At 42.0% G+C, this 26365-nt stretch overlaps 2 protein-coding genes across 5 annotated transcripts in view; one reads left to right on the plus strand and one right to left on the minus strand.

Annotated features, from left to right (window-relative positions):
- The window catches only part of Pex3 (peroxisomal biogenesis factor 3), a 29244-nt gene extending 22856 nt beyond the window's left edge, over nt 1-6388 (plus strand). The window contains exons 10-12 of the mRNA XM_006976671.3: nt 1-123; nt 3384-3480; nt 6180-6388. Coding sequence (XP_006976733.1) covers nt 1-123; nt 3384-3480; nt 6180-6263 — 304 coding nt within the window. The 3' untranslated portion in view covers nt 6264-6388. The remainder of the gene's footprint in view (nt 124-3383; nt 3481-6179) is intronic.
- Nucleotides 118-26365, minus strand: Fuca2 (alpha-L-fucosidase 2). Of its 4 annotated transcripts, none has more exons than XM_042262263.2 (8): nt 25893-26221; nt 24137-24324; nt 21228-21567; nt 20201-20411; nt 19631-19821; nt 11867-11975; nt 10518-10685; nt 118-1719 (listed from the first exon to the last, which is right to left on the minus strand). In XM_042262263.2, the coding sequence occupies exons 1-7, from the start codon at nt 26123-26125 to the stop codon at nt 10545-10547; spliced, it is 1413 nt and encodes a 470-aa protein (XP_042118197.1). In that variant the 5' UTR covers nt 26126-26221; the 3' UTR covers nt 118-1719; nt 10518-10544. The 4 variants fall into 4 exon arrangements, with proteins under 4 accessions (XP_042118197.1, XP_006976734.1, XP_076408842.1 ...); XM_006976672.4 differs by lacking the exon at nt 118-1719 and adding an exon at nt 4432-4928 and having other exon boundaries at nt 25893-26364; XM_076552726.1 differs by lacking the exon at nt 118-1719 and adding an exon at nt 10187-10317.

Below are 26365 nucleotides of genomic sequence, written 5' to 3' on the forward strand. Positions count from 1 at the left end.
TCCAGATTTTAGTACAGTTTTGAATACCTGTTTAAACAGAGGCTTCAGTCGGCTTCTAGACAACATGGCAGAATTCTTTCGGCCCACTGAACAGGACCTGCAACATGGTAACTCCATAAATAGGTAAGATAGTGTATAAGACAGTATAATATGAACAAATGCTCGTAAAATGTGATGATTTAGATATAGTTAAATTTTTGTACCAGATAAAAAGAATCTTAAATGATAAATTGTACCCTGAGTTTTCAGCAAATTAAACTCTTCTAAACCAATGACTTCTTCATTGACAAGAGTTCCTTCTGAGTTTAATAATGAAACTTGCTTGTTTCTCCCATGCCTTTGCCACTACAATGAAGTGTTTACATGGTGAAACTACCTCTTTATTAAGTCAAAATCCATTTTTGAAAATTCTTTCAAATAAAAAGCTGATAATGTAGTCACTATTGGACTGTATTAATTAAATGGTCTGATGATGGTGATAACCAGGCATTCTTGTAGATTGTTTGAATTATTTCCATATGGTCATATTTAATTTATATTCCAATAATTATTTCCAAAAATGCTTAAATATTTTCATTTTACATTATTATGGAATTTGAAATACCTAGTTGATTCAATTATTAGTAATGTTTGTCCATTCTGACTATTGATTGCTACATAATGGATTCATGTTGTTGGAAGTTACCTTGTAGTTTCATTGTGTCTATCACTTTGATACAAGGATTCTTTGTTTCATATCAGGCTCCTCACTCTTTAAGAACCTCTGGTTTTATATCACACTTGAAAATAATGGATTACTAAATCAGTGCTGATTGATTATAAATGTGCCTGCTAAAATTTAAGGAAACAGTAATTGACGTGTAATGTAGATGTGGGGTTTCTAATGGAATTCTTAGCCTAGGCCTAACAAGGCATTTTTGCCTGGTTCTCGAGGACCCTTCTTTATTGTGCAGAAAAGGATAATTCGTTATAATGGTGAGCGTCTGGAGTGCTCAGAGCAGGAAGGTTTACTCTTAAAACAATATAAATGTTACCTTAAAAATAAATTCCAGTTGTAGCCAAGGTAATTCAAACTAATGAATTGCCAATGTAACCTGTACTTAGCAAAGAACTAGTTATTTCCCCAGTGGTGATAAAGAATTTCAGTAGTTGGGTCTAGAATCGCAGTAGTTCTAGTCCAGCCAGGACTACATAGTAAGACCCTGTCTGGAAAAAAAAAAAAGAATCTTCATAATTGTACTCGTTTGTCTGTGTGACGGGGCAGTTTTCAGGAGCTGATTGTCTCCTATAATGTGGGTCCTGGAAATCAGACGTGGTTGTTAGGGCTGGCAGCAGGCACCTTTTCTCACTGGGCTCTCGCCCTGGCCTTAGCTCTTCCTTCTTCAGTGGCTGTGATGGCTTCGACTCCTATACCCTGTTGTAGAACAGCAATGACTGGCGACATGGTGGAAATGTTTCTAAACTGGTGAAGCATCAGAAAGTTGGTTATTGATATGAAGTAGAAGGCGTAGGTGGGAAACATGAAGTACGTGCTGAGAGAGGTTAGAGGCCACAAGGGGAGCCTCAGACTGTAAGGAGAGGGGAAGCTGCAGGTCAGCGAAGCCAAGGCTGGTTGTGCAGGAAGGGCGCATGGTCCCTCGGGGTTCAGAAGTGGATGAGGTTGGAGAAGTGTTACAGTTGTTCGAGCATGAGATCAAGTGGTTGTCCAAGTTACAAGTGCTGAGAGTAGGAAAAAATTAAATATTTCAGATCTAAAGGCTTGGAAAGCTGAAGGCTTAATAACTTCTGACTGATGTCAGAACGTAGAATTTTATAGTTCAACATCATAGCTAATTAGAAATAATATCAAGAATGAAAGAATGTTAGGAAAACTATTACAGTAAACTGTAACAATAATAAGTTAGTAAAACAAGGCCTGCAGGATGGCTCTGTGGGTAGCGGCCCCTGCTGCCAAGTCTGCTGCCTTACTTCAATCCCTGTAACCTCTGTGGTGTGAGCAAAGAACTGACCCTCTAGTTGTACCCTGCCCTTCCCGTGTGTGCTCACACGAACACACACACGGACACATATACACTAATAAATAAAATATTAATAAAAATATGTTAGCAGGACACAAATCATCTTTACTGCTGTTGAAAAGGCATAGAATAAGAAACTTATTGCATCTTATTATAATTAAAATTTGATACAATAAAAAAATTGAAATCAAAAGCAAATATACTCATTGACCAAACAGGTTGACTTTTATTAAATTCAGAAACAGCCTGAAGAAGGTCTGTATTGGGATGCTCAGCATTGCACTTTTGTTTTTCTATGACTGTGACAAGGCTAAGGAAAGACCAATTCTGGAGACAAAAATTTAGGAGCACTACTGAATTTTCCTATATTTATCTTTTTTTTTTTGTTTTGTTTTTTTGTTTGTTTTTCGAGACAGGGTTTCTCTGCGTAGCTTTGCGCCTTTCCTGGAGCTCACTTGGTAGCCCAGGCTGGCCTCGAACTCACAGCGATCCGCCTGCCTCCACCTCCCGAGTGCTGGGATTAAAGGCGTGCGCCACCACTGCCTGGCTCCTATATTTATCTTTAAGCCAGACAACTAATAAGTTGTTAATTGACTCTTAATTTTCTAAGTGACATATATACTTTCATAAGCATATGCATACATTATATACTTACATAAAAATGTGAGATCATTTTTAATGGGAAAATAATGTGTGACAGTAACAAACCCCGGAAAATTAACTAAAGGGTTAAATTCTTCTCCTAAAATTAATCTATAAATATAGTCAAAATACTGTAGAAGCCCTACCGGAGACTGGGAGACAGTTGTTTTGTTGGTGTTAAGCCTGTCAAGTGATAGTAAAGGTAACCTGGTTAGATATGGACTGAGAAGTCCCGGAAATAACAGGCAGACAGAGATGTGCACAGTGTGTGATGTGGAGGAGGGGCTAATGGTGTAAAGGTGCAGGAATTCCACACCAGGAAAGGGACCCGAGGTATCTGGCAGTGGATACTACAGACCTTACATTCCATGTTTAGACAGACAGTTAAGTATTAAGAAAACGTGGGCAAGAATTTTAGTGCCAGCTCTAAGAAGCTAGGGACATTGTAGGGACAGAGATGTAGAAGTTATGAAAGGCACTTATAACAAAAATATGCTTGATAGAGTTTTAAGTTGTAAAATTATAAAAATTGCTTAGAAGGAAATATCCATGAAGTCAACAATAGTTGTTATTTTTAGATGAGGATGTTATGTTTTGTTTTTCTATTAACACTTATATAAGTGTTCATCAATGATAAGTGTATACTTTTATAATTAAAATGTTAATGCCTATGATACAGTTTTAGAAAATAACTGTGGTAATGTTTTGTTTTGTTTTTTTCAGTCTGTCCAGTGTCAGCCTGCCTTTAGCTAAGATAATTCCCATAGTAAACGGACAGATCCATTCAGTTTGCAGTGAGACGCCTAGTCATTTCGTGCAGGTAAGCAGGAAGCCTGGGAATACTGAAAACAAGCTCTGTTCATGCTGTGCTGTTTCCAACACAGAAGTACATTCCTGCTGTGATAATTTGCTGCAGACAGAAGCATGCAACCATATTCAGAGTGGTGGCATGCTCGAAAGAGCAGCAGTGCTTGATAGCAGATCCATAGCAATACCTTTCCCACGCCATCTGACTCGAGTTAGACTGCGCTGTGGTGCAAATGTCCTGAGGGTTGGCCAGATCTGTGTAGCATTGTGCTCTGCACTAACAATGCAGTTCTTCACAGTTTGAAAGAAAGTGAAAAACTGTGGCAGATTAAGGTGTTTTCATCTAACAAACAGCTGCTAATTCAATAGTCTGTTCACTAAAGCAGAATCGCAAGGTATGCAAAGTTTTCGTCCGACTACTTACAGCTCCGTTCCTTTCTTCAAAATTTATTTGGGATAGCATTTTATTAAAAGGATGACTTTGAACCCATGTACTGTTTTCAGTCATTGACAACTTGGGAACTCTGTTGTAAGTTTAAAGTGTTTTACAACATGCCTCAGTGACAAAGTACCACAGTGAAGCTCCATGCAGAGTCTAAGGCCTGCCTGCATGCACATGTGATGTCTGTTAGTGTCAGGGTCGGAAACAGTTGTTTCTATGTAGACTTTGCCCTTGGGGCAGAGTGCAGAGTGCCCCTGCTTCAGCACTGAGCTTCTACCTGGCCTGTCCAGTCATTAGCCCGTTCCCTACATCCAGGGGGCCCTGGCCTGTTCTCTCTAGTCATGCCTCCACCAAGAGCTGGCCATTCACACTCTGGAGGAAACAGTAAAGGAGGTTGATGGCATGTCACTGAACCATAAGGCTCACAGTTTTTCTGCTTCTGCCAACGTCTCTAGAATGACCTATAGACATCCATTCTGACAAATTAATACACCAGAGTATATATAATACAGCAACCACAGCTTTAAGGCTTGAGTGATTCATACTTTACATTTTAATCAGTTATACATATAAGCCTTAGAATCAAAATTAAAAAGTGTAAGTTTTTTTGTCTGCACTTGTAGTCATGATTCTGAATAAGGGTCCACAAGCATCACCAAACTGCATATGGATCCATGATAGTGAAGGTTGAAGCTCCTTTGAGCCTGAGGGATGCCGGCTATGAGCCTGACCCATGTTCTCCTGTGACATGCTCAGCTTCAGCTGTTCAGTCCGGCTGCTCAAAGAGACAGGCTTTGAGCTTCAGTTAGTGTTGCTTCAGGATTTAGAGACGTGACGCCAGGAGGCCAAGAAGTTGAGGGGGAAGTTTAGTTGATTCCTAGGGAACTAGAAAACTCAACCCACACAGCATCAATTGCAAGATGAAAAGTCCCTGAATTTAGGGCACATATCTGTCTTTATGTGCACGTTCTTGTTGACCCCGTGTAGTGTTTAACCATGCTTCTGAATTAAGGAGAACACTGCAGGGAAAAGGGAAAAACAACAGGACAATCATTCATAGGAAGGCCACGTCAGGTAATCACTCCCACATGCAAGTGGTTCCACAGCAGTTAGAACAGATGTTTTTTATAGAATACCAAGCCAATCAGGTATAGAAGCAGGTTGAATGCATAAAAACATGAATGGTAGCAGGCAGGTAGAAGCATGACACTTTTATCGCCACTAAAAGCATGAATTAATAACCATCGGCTTTGTTTAGTGAAGGTGTGTTGGGTTTTGTAGGGTAGATTCCATTTAATGGTAAATGTAGTTTTTTGTTTATTTTTGTGAGTAGTTCAGGATGCATTCAAATGTGTAAGTCTCCTCTGTTAGTCTCCAGAGTCCCTGGAATTTCAGGATGTGTCACTGTGCCCTGCTTATGTGTTGGTTTTTAGTTATGGAAAAGCTCTAAGCTTGAGACATTTATGTACTTTTCATTTACACATTAAAATAATATAAGCATCAGTAAGGTGTAGTGATGCACATCTATAATCCTAGTGCTCAGAGGCTGAGGCAGGAGTGCAAATTCAAGGCCAGTCTGGTCTGTACAGAAAGACCCCGTTTCAAAAACCAAGCAAAAATATCCTAGTACTTGAGTACTGACTTTATTTTACACTTGTAAGAGGTCTGTGGATGTTCAGAACAAGCACAGACAGGAAAAGATGCTATCATTTTACTTCCTATCATTTTAAAGAAAAACACTAGAGTTTTCAAAATACACTTAAAATTAAGTTTAGGAGAGAGCAATGTTTCTTCTTTCTAAATTAAATGACAACATGTAATGGAAATCCTAATAACATCCACAACTGTTAAAGGAAATTTTGAAAGAGTCTGGTTTATATTGAATACAAATTCCCTTTTTTCATTTCATACTGATGTAGTTTGAGGCCTGTGGTCCTTTTTAAAGGAAACACGACATTTCAGTTGATTAAAATAAAAGGTAACTTCCTCCCACAGCTTTACAGTCACCATCAGGAGTGAGAACCTTTGCTATAAAGGTGATGTGCATGGTTCTTGTATGTGTTTATATAAAATATACATATACTACATATTTAAGAATCAGTTGCTATATTTTCTAGAAATAAGAAACTAAACAGTATTTCCTACAAGTTAAGAAAAACATCCCTTTCCTTAGTTTCTTCTCATTCTTAAGTACACAAAGCTTCAAGATAGATGCATTGCTTGTAGAAATGTTCATGTCTTACTAACTGTACTGTTACCATTTTTGCTAGGATCTTTTGATGATGGAGCAAGTAAAAGACTTTGCTGCTAATGTGTACGAAGCTTTTAGTACCCCCCAACAACTGGAGAAATGATTTTTCCTTTCAAGAAAAGCTAAAGCGGGATTCATCTACACTGAAAAGTACTCTGAATAAATCACCTATACCAAGAGTGACAATTTGCAACCAAAAATGCCTAATAAAATATATTCTTAAGCAAAGTCTTCATTTCATAATGAAGTAGATTCATTTGGCACCTTACTGTATTTTTAATTCATCAGTAGTATACTTCATCAGGTGTATCTAATTGGTGCACAAATTACAAACGCCAGGATCATTCATGATCTGTTACAACCTGGATAGCTGATCCAAACCAAGTAGATAGTTTTATATGTACATGTAATGGAATGTGGTGTCTTTCACACATATAATGAGGGAAAATCTGTTTTGAAAAGTAGATCTAGGATGTATGGACTCTGAAAATATAATGTTTAACTAATCATGAAGTTTCCTGGACTTTGAAGTAAGCGAAAGCCAGATTCTCTCCAGTCACATGATTTGTCCCACACACCTTGACAGAGGGCTTATCTTCTAGAAATCAGTGGATATTAAAACCTCTGATCAGCTATTTTTTTTTCTTTGCTATTTTTTGTTCAATATTTATTTGCAGCGTTTTCTAAAGCTTTCTTAGCAACCCTCAGAAAGTTGCATATAGATTTACAGGCTAATGTTATGTTCATGTTTACTCACAATTATTAATTACAGAGTTTTATCATTTGTGTATAAATAATTTCAATAACTTTGTATTGATTTTTAGTACAATAACTTGTTGCAATAAACTATTTTAATAAAATATAGTTTTGTTCAGTTAATACTTTTCAGCCATTAATTTATTTGTTATTTAGTAATATTTTTGCTGTTTTTTTTTTAAGAGAGCATACTAGTTTTAAGTCTCAACTGGTATATAGTTGGTGCTTTCTTCTAACTTGTTTTTTTTTTCTTTCAGAAAAAAATGTAAATAAAAGTAAATTATTCCTTGTCGCTAGTATATGTGTGGTTCTTCATTTAGAGGGGCATTAAGGTGTCAGCAATGGATTAGCTATATTCAGTAATAGATGGTTTTCAGAGCATAGTTTCATGTCCTTCCCACATAATATAACATAGCTAAGTAGGAGATGGTAGAAAATGGATTGTGCAGAGCATCCTAAAGCTTAGCTGAGCTCTGTAATGAAACACCCGTGTGTAAAGATGACAAAGGGGACACATTTTTTAAATTTGATGAGATATACTGATATTGTCATTTCTAATTGAGAAAGAAATTGCACTTTGGAACAACAGGAAATGTGTATGTGGAATAAGACATGCATCGCTTCCAAAAATACATCAGGGAAACTTTGAGATTGTGTAGATACAGCTTTGTCAGAAGAAAATTACCACCTGTAATCATCAGCATCTGAGGAGTCAAGACCATTGAAGGAGGTGGCAAGGTTTAAAAGAAATGAAATAAATAACCTATGTATTTAAAGTTAACTGACATTGCATATTACTAATTTGCTCCTAATAGCGTTTGAACCTCTTCTCTGAAACAGTTTGGTTAACCTAGGAAGTGATTTAAAACGGGCTGTCATAAATCCTTAGACATTTTAACTTAAAATCCAAACACTCTTAATTAGCAAATATTTCCCCTAGTATCTCATCTCACTTTTCAGGGTGTGTCCACTGTGTCCCCGGTAGTAGTGACACATTTTTCTCTGTAAGTCTACTGATAGGTATTCTCTATTGTCTTTCTGGCACAAATCACATGCAGTACTCATGTAGCTTTTATTATACTTCTCCATCTTTTGCTACTATTTCACATTGAACCAATAGGTTGGGTTTTTTTTTATTGTTTTTATCTTTTTGTTTAAAGGCAACACCCTTCCATCTAGTCATTCCACAGTATTCAACTTAGCTGGAAGAAAACTGCAGCTCTCCAGTCATTAGCTTACACAATCGAGATAATCAAATATTCCACTGGCATAATTAATTTGTATTAGTCTCCGGGAGCTGCTGTAACAAATTACCGTTAATTGGATTACTTGAAACATCAAAACTCTTTTCTCTCACGTCTGGTGTGAAATCTAACACCAGGTATTAACAGGACTGTGCTACTCTGAAGGCTCTCAGAAAATCCTTCTGTTTGCTTGGCCCCTTCAGCAAGCATTCCTTCCTTCGTTTGTAGAACTATGACCTAATGATGTGTCTGTGTCTTTTTCTAAGGTCTAAGGATAGTCCATCCCCCATCCAATATGAGCTGCTTTCAAAACTTAATTACATTTATAAAGACTTCATTTCCAGGATCACCTTTTGGAGGTTCGAGATGGAACCTTCAGCCCATTGCAGCCATGAAACTAAGCTTTGGTGCACACACACCACCCGTGGGAATGGAAGTGGAGGGTGTGCCGCTCTCTGAAAACCTCTGCTTATCCTAGACATCAGTCAGCAGGAAATGAGCATCAGCTAATTAATGCATTGGCTAAATGGACATTAAGTGCCTTCTTGTTTCTCCTTCAAAACATAATAAATGTACTTGTAATTACATGTGTAAAATTTTGAAAGGCTGGCAAATTTTTTTTTTTTTTTTGAAGTTTAAATAATTTATTCTTTTTTTTCCCTTGTGTTTTTGAGACAGAGTCTCACTCTGTAGCCCATGTTGGCCGTTAGAACTCTCTATGTTGACCAATCTTGCCTCAAACTCACAGTGATTCTCTGCCTTCTAAGTGTTCAAATTATAGGTTTATGCTGTTCTACTTAGCTCGGCTTTTTTGGTTCTTTTTTTGTTTGGTTTTTGTTGTTGTTGTTGTTTTTTAGAAAGCATCTCATAATGTTGCCCCAGCTGGCCTCCTCCATCCAGATTTTAAAATTTTTATTCTTTTTTTTTTTTTTTTTTTTTTTAATGGGTGCTACTTTTTTGCTTTTTTTTTTTTTTTGTGATATATATTTTTTATTTTACAATACCATTCAGTTCTACATATCAGCCATGGGTTCCCCTATTCTCCCCCCTCCCACGCCCTCCCCTTACCCCCAGCCCACCCTCCATTCCCATCTCCTCCAGGACAAGTCCTCCCCCGAGGACTGTGATCGACTTGGTAGACTCAGTCCAGGGAGGTCCAGTCCCTTCCTCCCAGACTGAGCCAAGTGTCCCTGCATAAGTTCCTGGTTTCAAACGAAAGGCTGGCAAATTTTTATCTAGTAGTGTTTTTAACTTAACAAAAGTAAAGTGGAGTTTTTCCTGGTGTGGAGCCTCACCGTAGCCAGTTCATTCTCTGCCTTGTGCTTGTAGTTGACGACATGATCTCCAGTTACCCTGCCTGCCTGCTGCTATACCTCTCTGCCATTATGGACTCTTCCCTCTGGCACTGTAAGCCAAAATAAACTTCCTTCTATAAATTGTTTTGGGTCATGGTGTTTCATCACTGCAAAAGAAAGTAACACCTTCCCATTTTCAACTAGGTTTGCCCCTTAAGTTTTAGCCCTTATTAAAACATTACCCCAGTCCTCCAATCTCATTCTATCTCCAAATTGAGAGAGTATATATTAAGTTCTTAATGTATCTTTAATATTAATGTTAAATTTCTACAGCAATTAGTTTTATAAATAAGAGGGAATTCTTTACAATGAAAAGATAATTACTGAGTTCATGGGAAAAACACATCTAACCAAATTTATTACCTACTGCCTGCATTGTATATGAGGATTCATAACTGAGTGGGTGGGGAGAGATCAAACACATCCTGGATGGCTTCAAAAACAGGGAGTTACTCTTCTCACAGTCCTGGAGGCCAGAAGTCCAAGATCAGGGTGTTGGGAGATTTGGTTTCTTCTGCATTCTTCTTGGCTTGCAGATGGCTGGCTGCCTTCTTGCCGTCACTTTACACGGCTTTCCCCTGGACTCCTGCATCTTTGTTGTCTCTTTCTCGTATAGGACACCAGATTCTTTTACATCGGGGCTAGCCTTATGATTCAGTTTAATCTTAATCATCTCATCAAGTGTTCTGTTTCCAAATGCAGCCACAGTGGGGTGTTAGGGCTTCTATCTAAGAATAGGACTTAGGAGAGAATTCAGTCCATAACATCATCGGTTTCTACATTCTCTAGAACAGATTGCCACCTGTGATTGACAGGTGAAATGAATTCAGTGAGAAGAGACGTAGTAGGAAAGCATTGAAATATTCTACAGTAACATAAGCAATTTAGGAAAGAAGAAAGGAGGCTACATTGCCTTATCAGTAGCTTTTTCTTACCATTTTTGCCACGATTTCATTAGTGCTCCTATTAAGAAAACCTGCTATTCCCTGGGGTTAGCGTTACCTGTGGCACACACCTCCTAGCTGCAGGTTAAGTCACATTAGTTAGCGTGAGAGTCCATCCCCATTGACAGGGCATCTGATGAAAGCTTAGGTGTGGCAACTCCACAGTGATGCCATTTGGCTTTGCAGAAGTCCAAGTCAGTGGCTGTCCATGGCCCAGTAGTTGTACCTGTAATTGGAAACACAGACAATGTACAAATGTTCCCAAGTACATCACTGCAACATCCGCTTTCTAAGGAGTGGCTGAGTTTCTAAAAAAAAGTACAGACAGAGGTCCATTTTTACCTCTGGCACTCACGTGTCATTTACATCTTCCTCCTGTTGTTCCCACGTTACCCCCAGGAGGTAAACAAACATGGACAGAGATTGGGAAAGGAGAATGGAGTGCCAGAGTTGGGGAAATTCTTGAAGAGGGGATGAGAGACAGGAAATAATTGGGAGCAATTTGCCCAATTCATGCCAGCCCAGTTCTTACACACCGTTTTAAATAAATACTTCTTTCTCCTGGTCAGCCCCGACTGTCAGTGTTTTCCAGTGACCTCCACTGGTCAGTAGCATATGAATTCAACCAATGATCCCTAGGATTGTTTTGCAGTCTTGGCCTTGTTCAGACAAAGTGAATTCACATAAGTAGTTCTGTACATACTCAAGAGTTATTTGAACCATAACACTTTATCACATGGATCAATACTAAATAAAACCCCTGAGTTTTAACTGTACTAATTAATGCCATGCAAGACAAAGATTAAAAAAAGACAGCTGCTGCCATATCCAGGTGTGGAGGTTGTGCTTTAATAGCGGATTTGAAATCTCTCTGTCAGCCTGGTCAACCCCCAGTGTTGGAGATAAAATGTGGAAAGGACAAGCAAATTCACACAATACTTCACTCCAAAAAGATTATCAGCGTCTCAGGGACCCCAAGATACATCACAGCACACTCCACTGGGTCTGAGGACAGCCTTAAATTATGATAGACAAATCCTAACATCTTACTTTGATTCAGATACGTTCTTGGTGTGGCGTTTGGGGGAAGTAATTCAAGTTCTATGAAAAACTCATTTTCAATGCATGGAGTGGACACCAGAGAGTAACTATGAAGAATGATGCCTATTTTACGTCACTATGCATGGAGGTATTGTAGTTCATAAATTCAGTTTTCTTAGAATTTCACAAAACGGTGGCTGAACATTAGTTGCCATTGCGACTGTCTGAGCTCATTTTAAAGTCACTTTGTCTTAGGTCCAAGAGGATCACAGGAAAGTTTTCCCTTGAAGTTAAAACAAGTTACGTTCTCCCAGCATGTTTTTGTCAGCAATTTAAAGGAATAATCAAGATAAAGTTCTTTCTTACCTCTGTCTCCCCAAGACTAGCCACAGGTTCTCCAAGAAGCAGCTTTCCTGAGATGGGCCACTTAAGAAAAATAGCATAGACTCTTTGTTTCTCAGGTTTAGATGTGTACCTGGTTAGGAAAAACAAACAGCTTGGTTGTTGTGGGTAGCCCATGTTTCTCCTTATTTATGGATCATGTCTGGAATTGTTTTACAGATATTTGACCACGTCACCACTAGTAATATAAGAAGACCTAATCCCACCCACCACCTACCCCCCCCCCAACTGACTCCCTGTGGTATAAAAACTGCCATACTTTTCCAGCCTGCCAATATTTTAAAAAAGTTGATTTTTGCTGTTTTGTGACAAGGTCTTTTATTTATTTATTTTTGGTTTTTCAAGACAGGGTTTTTCTGTATAGTCCTGACTGTCCTGGAATTCACTCTGTGGACCAGGCTGGCCTTGAACTCACAGAGATCCACCTGCCTCTGCCTCCCAAGTGCTGGGATTAAAGGCATGTGCCACCACTGTCCATAGCAACAGGGTCTTAGTCTGTAGCTAAGACTAGCTTTGAACTTACAACAGTCCTCTTGCCTTAGCCTCTTCAGTGTTGGCATTACAGGCATGCTGCCACACCTAGCTAAAATGAAGTTCTGGGAAGGCAGCTTCATGAGCTAAAATCCCACTCCATACTGCTCCCATGGAGGTGAAAACAGAGTGTAGAAAGACGCTAAGTGGAGCTGCATGGCTTTCCACCTGCTGACTCAAAGTCACAGGGATATGTAGTGTGCTCACTATTAGGGATGCAACAGAGAGCCAAACACAATTCTTGTTTATATGCGATATAGGCTTGAATTGAAAATGCAGACAATCACATAAATAACAAAGTGTAAGTTTTGAATCACAATAGAAGAGAAAAGAAAGCGTAAAAATTGTAATAAAGGGTGCCTTAGGGTTTCTATTGCTGTGAAGAGACACCACGACCATGGCAATTCTTATAAAGGAAAACATTTAACTGGGGCTGGCTTACAGGTTCAGTGGTTTAGTCCATTATTGTCATGGCTGCACATGGTAGAGTCATGCAGGAAGACATGGTGCTGGAGAAGGAGCTGAGAGTTCTACATCTTGATCTGAGGGCAGCAGAACCAGTTGTGATACTGGGCTTAGCTTGAGCATAGGAGACCTCAAAGCCACCCCCACACTTTCTCAAACAAGACCACACCTAGTCTAACAAGACCACACCTCCTAAGAGTACCAGGGAGCCATTTTCTTTCAAACCACCACAAAGGGATTTTTTTTTAAAGACTGGGACACCAGACAGCTTCATTGCTAAGAAAACCACATTCAACCCAAGAGTCAGAGCATGAATGATAACAGTAGGAATGATAAGATGAATTCACTCTAGACTCTAAAGACACATTCATGTGCTCCCCCAATTTCTCAACAAAATATTTAAAGAAATCTGTAAACAGTCCTCGGGTGTTGTATGACTAGAGATACAGCATTGAATACAGTCCCTGACTTCTTGTGCCCACATTACAGTGGAATAAGCAGGAATGACCACATGAATGAATGAATGAATGAATGAATGAATGAATGAATGAATGAATGAATGAATTAAGGAAGGGAAGGAGGGAGGGAGGGAAGAAGGAAGGAAGGAAGGAAGGAAGGAAGGAAGGAAGGAAGGAAGGAAGGAAGGAAGGAAGGACTGAGTAAACATGAGGACATGGGAGTACAAGGCTTCACTCCCTGTCTTAGGGTTTCTATTGCTGTGTCAAAACACCAATGCAAAAAGCAAGTTGGGAAGGAAAGGGTTTATTTGACCTACACTTCTACATTGCTGTTTATCATCAAAGGAAATCAGGACAGGAACTCAAACAGGGCAGGATCCTGGAGACAGGAGCTGCTGCAGAGGCCATGGAGGGGAGCTGCTCACTGGCTTGCTTCCCCTGGCTTGCTCAGCCTGCCTTCTTATAGAACCCAGGACCACTAACCCAGTGATAGCACCACCCACCATGGGCAGCTGGGCCCTCCAGCACTGATCACTAAATGAGAAAATGCCTTACAGCTGGATCTCCAGGAGGCATTTCCTCAAGTGAGGCTCCTTCCTCTCTGATGATTCTAGCTTGTGTCAAGTTGACACGCAAAACCAGCCAGTTCAATCCCAGCACTCATGCAGATCTCTGCAAGTTCCAGGCTGGCCAGGACTACCCAGAGAAACAAAAACATGCAGAAAGACAAGGCCTACTAGTGTTAGAAAAGTAGGCCTTGGGTGCAACATTGAGCAGAATAGGCAGGGACAATCTCTCTGAGAAGGCATCCATAAAACCCAAAGAACAGGAAACTCCATGCAAGCATGTGGGAAAGTCTTCCAGGCTGAGAAACAAGCACAAAAGCCACAGAGCACGAGTGTGCTTGGCTTGCGGATACAGCAGCAAGGGGCAGGAGGAGAGGGAGAGCCAGGGAGAGCAGACAGAACAAGGACCAGATTTCATAAGGCCAAGGAGACCTCTGTAAGCCCTTACTTCTCCCTTGAGACTAGAAGCCTTGGAAGAATTTGTGTATGGAAATACTCTAAGCCAGGCATGACATCAGCCTGGGTTACATCATGAAATGCTGACTAAATAAATAAATCATAAATCAATAGTTTTCTCTGACTGCTCTCTAGAGACTATATTAAAAGGAGCAGGGTCAAGGGCTGGGAGGCGATTCAGTTGGGAGAGTGCTTGCCTCACAAGCATGAGGACTTGATGTTTGTTTTGTTTGGTTTGGTTGGTTTTTCGAGACAGGGTTTCTCTGTGTAGTTTTGTGCCTTTCCTGGAACTCACTTGGTAGCCCCAGGCTGGCCTCGAACTCACAGAGATCCACCTGGCTCTGCCTCCCGAGTGCTGGGATTAAAGGCGTGCACCACCACCACCCGGCTGAGGGCTTGAGTTTTAATCGCCAGAACCCACATCAAAATCTGAACTCTAATCTCAAAAATGGCAAGATGAATGAATATCTGGAAACTCATGGGTAGGTCAGCTACCCAGGTCTAGGTGGTGAAGCTCCACGCCAGTAAGAGAAGCTGAGGACTGACACCCAAGTCCTCTGATGGACTCATGCACGCTGTGCATATGCGTGCATTGTACCCACAAGTACATGCACGTACCCCAAACCCCACCCCCCACCAATGGAGTAATAATAGCAAACAAAGGATAGGGCAGAAAGAGGATCAATCGAGAAGGTACTAAAATAATTCATGGGTGCGAAAACGGAGAGCCACAGGATAGGAACCTCCACAGAGAGAATGAGAGGTGGCCAGAGTCTATATACATTTCAGAAATAAAAACAATAGATCCCATAATGAATTGGCTGTTGTGGTGGTTCAGATGAAAATGGCCCCCATAGACTCATAGAGCACTGTTAGGAGGTATGATCTCACTGGAGTAGGTGTGGCCTTGTTGGAAGAACTAAGGCATAAGTTGGTACCAGAGACTGGGGTATTGCTGTGATAGACTGGACCATGTTTTGGTTTGGAGGAATGTGGACTTTGGGATTTTGGATTAGAAAACCAGGTGAACACTTGCCGTGGGGCTTAATTCCGTCATATTAGTAGAAGCATGAAAGACAATGGTGCTAAGGGTGATTTGAACTGTAGGGGCCAAGCTCAAGGTGTTTCTGAGGAGAAGAATTTTACTATGTGGCCTAAAGACTGTTCCGTGATATTTTGTAAGGAATGTGGCTGCTTTCTGCCCTTGTCCAAAAAAAAAAAAAAAAATCTGTCTGAGGATGAACTCAAGAGTTATGGATTCACAGTTTTGACAGAAGAGATTTCAAAATAGCCTAGCAATGATTGTATCATGGAGTTTTCAGTGACCATGCTTATGCAGATCTATAATGAAAGGAATAAGCTGAGCAAGGAAAAATACAAAATGTACTGTTTGAGGAGAAAAGGGGCCCCAGTAAGTTTAATGGCACTAACTCCTGTGTTCAAGGAGATAAAAAGATTCAAGAAAAGCCTGATGCTAGATGGAATAAAGGGAGTGGTGACCTCAGGGCAAGACCCCACCCAGCTAAGCCTCCAACTTGTAAAAGAAGAATTGAAGAAGATTTAGAGCCCTGTACAGTGGCACAAGCATTTAATCCCAGCTCTAGGGAGGTGGATGCAGGAAGATTTCAGAGTTCAAGACCAGCATGGTCTACAGAGCAAGTTCTAGGGCAGCCAAGCTCAGGCAGTGAAGGAAACCCTCTCCAACATCTTGGGGTCTCCAAGGCAATCCAGGCTTTACCTTCATAGCTTCACACAATGGCCTCTTTCTAGGTCTGCATACAGGGACACCCCTGACACATGCCTGGCCTCAGCAGCTTTCATTAGTCCCAAAGAGAGATCCCATAACCCCTTTCTTCTATCCTTAGCTCTAAAGCCAGGACCATGTGCCAAAGCTGCCAAGTCCTTGTTCAAATACATTTTCACCAGCTTTCTGTCTCCGCAACTAAGGGAAGCTGCTGAGGACAAGCACATGGCAGGGGTGTCCCTGCATGGAGGCGCAGAGAGGTCATTGTGTGAAGTTGTGAAGGTGAAGCCTGGATTGCCTTGATGAGCACTTTGACATCAGACACAGACGCATTGTTTGGAGTTTGCCTTGGTGTTTTTCAGTCTTGTTTCGGTCCAGTAATTCCCCAGGATGCTCCCTTTCCTCCTTTTTGTTTTTCCTTTCCTCCCTTTTAGAACATTAATGTGTATCCTCTGCCATTATGTGTTGGAAGTATGTGATCTGCTTTTTGGACTTTGACTTTACAGGGGATTACGGTTATGAGATTGCCATGAGTCTTGGGAGAGACTTTGGACTTTCAAACAGGGTTGCGCTGTGATACACTATAGACGGGGACTTTTGAAGTTGGACTGAATGCAGTTTTGCACTTTGATATGGCTACAAGCCAATGGGGGCTGAAAGTGGAATGTGGTGATTTAAATGAAAATGGCCCCCCATAGGATCATAGGGAGTAGCACTATTAGGAGGTGTGGCTTTGCTGGAGTAGGTGTGACCTTCATGGAGTAGGTGCGGCCTACTTGAAGGAAGTCTGTCACCACCGGTGGGGGGCTTTGAGGTTTCAAATGCTCAAGCCCAGGCCCAGTGTCTCTCTCTTCCTGCTGCCTGCCAATCTGTATGCAGATCTCTCAGCTACCTCTCCAACATCATGTCTGCCTACATGCTGCCATGCTTCCCACCATGATGATAATGGACTAAACCTCTGAACCTGTAGGCCAGCCCCCAATTAAATGTTTTCCTTTATAAGAGTTGCCGTGGTCATGGTGTCTCTTCACAGCAATAGGAACCCTAACTAAGACAGCTGTGGCTATACAAGAAAGGTGGGTTAACAGCAACAAATGTCAGTTGGGGAATTAAGATAGATGAACTTGGAAGTCCAAGTTCAACTGTAGTTATGGGAAGATCAAGCATAGGAGACTAACAAGGAACAACGAATGAGTCTGATCCTCTGAGGCCAACAGTGCCCGTGGTTTCAGAGAACAGGCACCAGCTACTGGGCTTGTAAGGGAGAGACCATGGTGAGTCTTGATAAAAGCTATTTGGGGAGGTGCAGGATGGAAGCCTAAACCAAGTGAATTCGATGGAAAAGGAATTGGAGCTCCAGCTGGAAACAACAATTAAAAATTGTTCTGCAAGATATCTTTTGCTTTGTTTTGGTTTTGGTTTTGGTTTTTCGAGGCAAGGTATTTTATTACGCATGAAAGGAGAGAATGAATGGGAAGGCGGCTGGAAACGAGGTCAGACTTTTAAAGATCAAATAAATAACGTGTCTGCATGTGGGTGAGAAAGGAACTAAGAAAGAGTGGGACTGGCAATGAGGCGTGGAAACAGAAGACTGTGCTACATCCTTGCCTGGAGGATTTGGGCTGTGAGGGAGAAAACAAGGGCTGGGCTTAAAGCCAAGTGTGAGCTAATCTGACATTGTACATATGTGACCTCAGGTCTAGTCACACTTAGCAGTCCAGGGGCAGCCTCAGGAGGTACAGCTGGATTGAACCAAAGGCAATTGTCTGACAAATGAGTACAAGAGAGGGAAGGAAAGCTCAGGAGTTAGGGTACATATGATGAATGAATTGTAGTGGCAGGCCGCTCTACACCCTGTAAACAATTCCCCATTCTCTCTCTCCGCCCCCTAGCTCCTTTCTCTATGATTATGACTACTCCAGGTATCTCATAAATAACATTTGTCTCTTTGAGACTGGGTCCTTGCACTTCACACAAATTCCTGAAAATCCAGCTGCACTGTAGCATTTCCTTCCTTTCCGAACGAAGCTGAATAATAATATACATGTACCACAGTGTGTATGCACACGCCTTTAACTTAATCATCCATAAGTGGACTCCAATGCTCTCACGTGTGAGTTTCTGGGAATATAGTTCTTCTGGTGTCATTCTTTTGCTCCGAGGTGGAACCGCGGGGTAGGGGAGTAATTCTATTTTTAATATTTTGGGGAACTGACATATTACCCCTTAACAGCAGCTGTGATTTTTGGATCCTCTCAAACTGTAGTGTACAGGAGGTCCAATCTCTCTAAGACCATCAGCTGTACTTTTAAAAACAGGAACTATTCTAAGCGGGTGGTAGTGGTACATGCCTTTAATCCCAGGACTTGAGAGGCAGAGGCAGACAGAGCTTTGAGTTTGAGGCCAGCCTGGTCTACAGAACAAGTTCCAGGATAGCCAGGGCTACACAGAGAAACCTTGTCTCAAAAAAAAAAAAAAATAGCTATTCTAAAGGATATGAGATGATTTCTGGTTGTAGTTTCATTTATATTTTACCCGAAGTTCCTTAATATGACATTTAGTATCATTTCTGATGCTCGTCCACCATCATACGAATCTTAAACCATCACAGCTGGTATCTCTACAGAGGCAGTTGGTCCTTCTTATTCTACCATTTTCTCAGACTCCTGCTTTGGCTAGCTTTAATTTTTTTGTTTGCTTTGCCCTTGGGTGCTGTGGGATATCTTTCTGTACACTGTGAATGTGTTGCTCTGATTGGTTGATAAATAAAGCCATTTGGCCAATGGTGAGGCAGAATAAAGTTAGTTAGAACATTCCAACTGGAGAAAAAGAAGAAAGGAGAGCGGAGAGACACTGTGAGCCGCTGCCAGGAGAAACAAGATGTGAAAGTACTGGTAAGCCAGGAAGCCACGTGGCAATGCATAGATGAATAGAAATTGCTGAGTTAAGTTGTAAGAGAAGCTAGCTAGGGAGAAGCCTGAGCCAGTAAGCCATACAGTTTGTAAATAATATAAGCCTCTGTGTGTTTGCTTGGGACCAAGTGACTGTGGGACATGGGTGGGAGAGATTCATCCCGACTGCAGGCCAGGCAGGACTGGAGAAACTTCCAGCTATACTTGGATATCTCTTGTTTGCTACTTTGATGGGATTTAATATCTGAAAAACTAGGGATTTACTAGTGACTAAACACTAGTCTGTTTTACATTAACCACTCAGCATTCTTTACTGATCTAAATGTCTTCCAATTTTTTAAGAGTCAATTTAGCTAAGCATTGCCCACCACTAGGGGATAACTAGGTATTATTTAAGCAGAATTTGATAAACATTATGTTCAGCGACACTCTAATTTTTCTTCTGTCTCTTTGCATTTGTGTTACATTGGAACATGTGTGGAACAGGTAGCAGCCAATCAGTCTCTCTCCTTTTATCCTGCTATCTCTCTGTATATAGCTCAGATATTAAGTGCTTTCCTCTATCAAAACAGTACTTGTTAATCAGGAAGACTTACCACACATCTGGAGTGCAAGTGTCATTCTGAGATCTCCAAGGGTGTGTTTCATAAATAGCTTCCCCGTTGACTTTGAGCCACGTTCCCATCTGCCTTAATCGCTCTTCAAAAATCACAGGAATGGTGCCATCTAGTGTGGGACCAATATTCATCAAAAGATTTCCTCCACATGCGACGGTTTCCACAAGTTGCTAAAAGAAAAAGAAAAAAAAAAAAAAAAAGAACAAATACAGTTTGAAGTAGAAGAAAATAATTCATCTCCCATGTGTCAATCTGTGTGTGTGCGTGTGCGTGTGCGTGTGCGTGTGTGTGTGTGTAACACATAATCACTTCATGGAAAAAAAAAACACAGAGGATAATGCCCTGAGTTTGTGGCACTACACTATCCCGATGATAAGAAAACAAGGGATTGGGGATTTAGCTCAGTGGCAGAGCACTTGCATAGCAAGTGCAAGGCCCTGGGTTCGGTCCTTAGCTCTGGGTGTGGGGGGGGGGGGAACAAATCCTTGAAACCACCTCATCATGAAGAACATTCCAGAGTAACAGCCCCCACAACATACTTTACCATACCTCCACCAACTCTTCAATTGTAAGATAATCATTGATTCCAGCTTCCCGCCTGTAACCCCAGGAGAACTGATCGATCGTCATGCAGTTTTCCCATTTATGTGGCAAAAGGTGTCCAGGATTGTAACGGTCGCTGCAGGTATAGAAGCCGCCGTGATGGCAGATGGAACCAGCTCCCCAGCGATCATTGGTGACCACTGTCTTCCGAACTGGGCTGAAATGAAAGGTGGAGTTTCTCTTCAAGCAAACGCATTCTTGGAACAAAAGGAAACGTCACGAACAGATGCTCTCCAAATCCACCCCCGACAAATGACCGTAAGAAGCCAGAGAGCCTCTGCGTCTGAGGCCAAGTAGATGTGTGGTGACTGGAGCCTAGACTCTCACATTGCTGTTTCCAGGATTGAAGGGAACTCCTCAGCTTCTCTGAAGAATGAGTTCCTTCACCGTTGTTATAGTGCAGATAACTGGCATAGAACCCAGAGTCCAGCTATGAGAACATGTGTGAGAGCACTATATACTACCTGAGGTTCCCATTCTCATGTTATGAATAGTAGACTAAGCTGAATCTATACTCAAGTTTTTCCCCCCAGACTAAATAGCCTCATACATCCTAGCCTTTCTCTTATAATTTGTGCCTACTACTGGAAAAATCTCTGAAAAATTGAGCATTGACACACGTGAAATATACTCCCCAAATTTCTTATATCTGGTGGCTCAAGAAGAGAGAACAAACAGGACACCACTTACAGGGGCAGTTTTGACGCACAAATTGAAGCAGATGGCCCCAATCATTCCTGGACTGTGATTTTTTTTTAAAATTGACTATAAAACCAGTTTGGATTGTATTTGACCCCTGATTTGTTTACTCCTGATTATTTTTTACTAAATACTGACTGAGCTATAACAAGCATTGTTTATAACGATTTCTTCGTCCCACACCACAAATGAGCACAAAACGACAGAAATGTAAATGCTTAGATACACTTTAGGAGTGTTTCAGGCAAGCACAGGTGCATAAAAGTGTACAGACCTTTCATTATACAGCCAGGACAAGAAACCAGTACTGTTCCAGTAGTGATCTGGTGCTCCCCCATCTCCATCTGCCCACAGGACGTCGGGCTGGTACTTCTTCACTAACTCATAGAGCTCAGGCAACGTCTTAGAAATGGGAAATCGCTGCTTTTGGAATGAACTGGATTTGTCCTCCAGGAAGAGTGGATGGAACCATTCAAAAAGGGAATAGTACAGTCCAAAGTGCAAGTCGGTGTTGTTCTTGATGGCCACCTCAAGCTCCTTGACAATGTCCCTCTTTGGCCCCTCGTCAACTGCATTCCAATTCCAGGAATAGGGTGAACCCCACAAGGTAAAGCCTGGAAAAAATGACAGTAGGAAAACCCTCGAAGCATTATCACCTGGACTTCAGTAAGTTTCCACCCAAGAAACAAGTCAAATGGAACCCATAAGTCACTGCTTCTCCAAAGAACCGTTTCTGGGCAAACTTTTCAGTCTGTCTTGTACTCATCTAAACAAACAGATGAGAACATAAATAATGTGGGATTGGTGTCTTCCAAAGCAATTTTCAGGGTCTACTGTAAGAGCTGTACACTCCGTCTCCGGTTACAGAATCTGAGGTTCTTGGGGTAAAGCATTGTGTCTCGGTGTCTGCAGTGGTTTTGGCTACACCCTTTAGCCAACTGTTAGCACAGCATTTAGTGCAAAATATATAATCAATAATAGTGGATGGTCTCTAAGAGAGGGACACCTTCCACTTCATCACACTGAGCAATTCTCTCCACTATTTGGAATAAAGATCCAAGATATATCGTCTGCGGGATTTGTGTGAATCTTCTGAATGATGTTCTAAGCCCTATTGCTCAGATGGGTTTTATTACCGTGTGATTCTCAGAATACTAGTGAAGACAGGAAGCAAACCTCTGGAGCTTGATAATGAATTTAAATGAAGAGGGAGAAGATATGCTATTTCTAGCAGTTCTGTACTTTTTGCCTCCATTTATCTTACTCTAAAGCCATACACTTGGTTATAGTTTTTCGAAAGCACCCCCAAATGAAAACTAACACACGGTGTTACACTCTGAAATAATTCACATTACAACAGGAATTGGCACATAGACTGGTCATCATTCTACATAAAATATTAGAAGAGATATATAACCTGAGATGCTAAAGAAACAGTATAAAATCCTCAGAAATTTCAGCCCGTGCCTTAGGCCCATAAGAACTTTGTTTCTGTCTCACTGAAGTCTTAGAGCATCGTGAAGGATAGACATTCGCAAGACACCTTTGCCATTCACTTCACAGTTACATCTGGACAAGCCTGAGAAATGACTCACTCTTTAAGTTCATTGTAATTAGTTCCTCTGATAGTTTGCACTCCCTCTAAGGATGTCTGTGCGAAGCTTGAAGGCAGTGTCAACATTTAAGGTCTGCCTCAAAACTTCCAGTCTAATAGGCGGTACAACATCCACATGGGTCTTCATTTCAGCACATCACTCCAAGTACACAATGACCCTCCTCCTAGCTGAAGTCAGCAGCACATTTTCTGTAAGCAGTGTAAGCAATTGGCACATGGATCCCTGAACCCCAACACATACTGTCTGCATCCTGGCCTCAGTCTACAGCAGCAGTTCTTAACCTGTGGGCCGTGACCCCTTTGGGGGATAAAACAACCCTTCCATGGGGTCACCTAAGGCCACCAGAAAACAGATACTTACATTATGATTCATTACAGTAGCAAAAGTACAGTTCTGAAGTAGCAATGAAAATAATTTTATACCTAGGGGTCACCACAACATGAGGAAGTATATGAAAGGGTCCCAGGATGGGAAGGTGGAGAAACACTAGTCTAAAGGTATTTGAGCTTCAATGAACTCACTTTGTGGGAGAGAGTTTGAGAAAGTTCCTAGACAGCAGGAGACTGACACACTGCCACCAGGAGAAACATCTAGAGGAGAAAGTGGTGCAGCTACCAGACTGTGGCCAAAAGGGAAAATATTAAAGGTAACTGCAGACTTTTGGTTTGCGTTCATCTCACCTGCCTCCTTCCCACCCCCGCAGAACATAATAAGGTGACTTTTCAAGATAAAGAAGATCACACAAAATAAACAACCTTGTGCATTAACAAGAGTGTGGGACAGCATTAGCCAATGTTCTCTGGTCTTAAGGACACTAGGTGGCTATACCAGAATTGATTCACGACTCCTGTGTTACCTTATATTCTTTTGATTTTTCTGGGCACTATTATAAATCTCTAACTCTTTTCCCTTGAAGTCTCTGTCTTTCTTTCCCTTACCAACATTTGCTTATCTAAATGGTGGCCCAAAGTACAGCCAACTCTGTGTGGAGTCAAGACTAAGGCAGTGTAAGGCCTATGATGCTTTTGCAGAATGCATTAAGGAGGAAAAAGGGAACCCAGCCGTGGTGGCACACGCCTTTAATCCCAGCACTCTGGAGGCAGAGGGAGGTGAATCTCTGAGTCAGAGGTCAGCCTGGTCTACAGAGTGAGTTCCAGGACAGCCAGGGCTACACAGAGGAACCCTGTCTCAGAAAACAAAAAGCAAAGCAAAACAAATGAACAGAAAGGGAAGTGTCACTCTAGTTCTAAACTTTGACTGGCTGCACTCATCCTCTTCAAGCAGCTTTAAATAAATTTGGTTATGTATTTCAATGGTTAAATGTGCACATAAAAATTGTGCTCATCTTTCCTCTCATTCTGTGGCACTAGGTGCCGGGATCCATAATGCTTTCCAACTGAAGTGGACTATGTGATCCTTAAACTGTAAGCAATTGTGAATATCCACCTGTGATTGTTCTGACAGAAGCCTGCTTTCATGGGATGACTTTGCTTCAATGTCCCCATCCAAAAGAATGACCTTACATTCCCAAACCATCGTTAGCATATGTTGTGTGTGTTCTGCTTACCTTCGTGATGTTTGGAGGTCAAGACAACATATTTGGCGCCAGAGGCCTGGAGAATATCTGCCCACTGGTAGGCATTAAAAGAGTTGGCTGTGAATAGCACTCCAAAATCTTCATACTTAAAACCAGGGGGGTAATTATCATTCATAAACTCCACAAACTTGGGTCTCTTTTCCTTTTGCCAATACCACCTGTGGGAGGAAAAGAACGAGCACATGGACGACACAAACATTAATGTAATTGCCTGGGCTCACCCCGTGTCCACCCCCTCCTTACGAAGATTACCATCCGATTCTCTGTCATCTCTCCATCCAAGTGACTTTGCATTAAGGGTATCTTATGCAAACCAATACTCTTCACCTTGTTCGCCTTCTTGTCCCCCCCACCCCCACCCCGTGAAGTCCTCTGGTAATCCAGGCCCCTGGTTCTCCTAATTCTTCTCTAAGTCATGATACAATCTTTGCCTTCACACATGAGCTCATTACGGAACTTAAAGTAGCTAAGATTTCAAGACCACGGGCCTAAAACGTAGCATGCACCTGTCACACTCATTAACAGAAAATTTTTGAGTAGATAGCGGGTAATAGTTTCATAGGTTGAGCAAATCCACACTCAGCATTGCCTCCCTAAAGTGGGATGACAGCTTTGTGTGGCTGAGACTACACTGGAAGACCTCACAGATAGCAAACAAGCAGCATATCCTGTGTCTGACCCAAAGTCACACCTGTACTTCATGAGTATCCATCACAACGACCCATGCTGGCTAGTGGATCAGACAGATTCTGGGATTTCCTTTTCGTTGTTGTTTTGTTTTGTTTTTTTGAGACAGGGTTTCTCTGTGTAACCCTGGCTGTCCTGGAATTTTTTCTATAGACCAGGCTGGCCTCAAACTCAGATATCTGCCTGCCTCTGCCTCCCAAGTGCTGGGACTAAAGTCAAGCGCCACCTGGTGGTTCTGGGGATTTCTAACGAAGGGAGAAACAGGCTTTCTGGTTAGGAGGAAGTGAAAAGTGAAAGAATTGATGATGCCTGTCTACCATCATGCGACGTTGAAGGTAAGGTGAGGCAACGCACCTTTATTATTACCCCTTTATTTGCTTTGGGTTTTTTTTTTTTTGATTTAGCATGCAAGGATCTTAATTTCATACCTGATCCATGAAGCACTTATTTCAAAAGACTTTATCTTATTTTTAATTACCTGTGTGCTGGTGTGGAGGTACGTACAAGTGCCGGAGTAGTTCAGAAGCATGGAGCTCCCCTGGGACCAGAGTTACAGATGGCTGTGAGCCTCCCATCGTGGGTGCTAGGATCCAAACTCAGGTCCTTTACAAGAGCAGTATGTGCCCTTGACCGCTCAGCAATCTCTCCAGCCCCTTTGAAGCACTTTTTTTTTTTTTTTTTAAAATTCTGGGACTGTCACTCCTTTATTTACACAGGTGTTGCCATCGAGCTACACCCTATAGCCAGGTCCACCTACAGTCTGCCTGGGAACTCCGGGAAGCACATATATTCAATGTTGATGCAGAGGAGACATTCACTCAAGCAACTACTCAACATCTGGAAGTACAAACAGATCCACGGCCCAAACAGTGTGACAAGCAAGCAGCTCTCACGCCAGGTGGGCCAGGTGGGCTGGCTCCTGACTGCCATTGCGGAGGGTGGACACAAAGCCCGGTGTGTGTGTGTGTGTGTGTGTGTGTGTGTGTGTGTGTGTGTGTGTGTGTGTGTGTGTGTGTGTTGGGCAGGAATATGCACTTACCAGAACCATTCGCTCCCGAAGCTGGGCACGGAGAACACTCCCCAGTGGATGAAGATGCCGAACTTGGCCTGGTCGAACCAGGAGGGCAGCGGCCGGCTGTCCAGAGACTCCCACGTAGGGTCGTAGGGCGGGGGGTCCGCGGCCCCGCATCCTGGCAGGAGCGACAGCAGGTGCCATAGCAGCAGGAGCGCCAAGCGCATGCGCACCAGCCTCGGGACCTCTGGGAGCAGCATGTCACCAGGACAGCCCCAGACCTTTTTTGCCAGCTCCAGCCGCTGGCCTGGCGCCCGCCGGCCTTCCGCCTTCTGCAAAGTGCGCTCCGCCGCTGTCACCTGACCAACAACAGATTGGTCAGATGACTGGCCGCTGAGGGAGTTGGGCGTGGCTGGGCGTGGTGAGCCCAGATCGCCTAAGGACCCCAAGAGGGTCGGTCCCTCAGGTGCACAAGCGAGGAAGTCGGTTACTCCCCAGCC

The sequence above is a fragment of the Peromyscus maniculatus genome, chromosome 16, assembly GCF_049852395.1.
Source record: "Peromyscus maniculatus bairdii isolate BWxNUB_F1_BW_parent chromosome 16, HU_Pman_BW_mat_3.1, whole genome shotgun sequence".
Lineage (NCBI taxonomy): Eukaryota > Metazoa > Chordata > Mammalia > Rodentia > Cricetidae > Peromyscus > Peromyscus maniculatus.

Coding starts and splice junctions, on each gene's coding strand:
- Fuca2 (XM_042262263.2), bottom strand. CDS start 26,125: ATGCTGCTCCCAGAGGTCCCGAGGCTGGTGCGCATGCGCTTGGCGCTC. Junction 21,568..24,136: donor GACCTCCAAACATCACGAAG/GTAAGCAGAACA, acceptor CATTTTTTCCAG/GCTTTACCTTGTGGGGTTCA. Junction 20,412..21,227: donor TCCTGGCTGTATAATGAAAG/GTCTGTACACTT, acceptor CTTTCATTTCAG/CCCAGTTCGGAAGACAGTGG.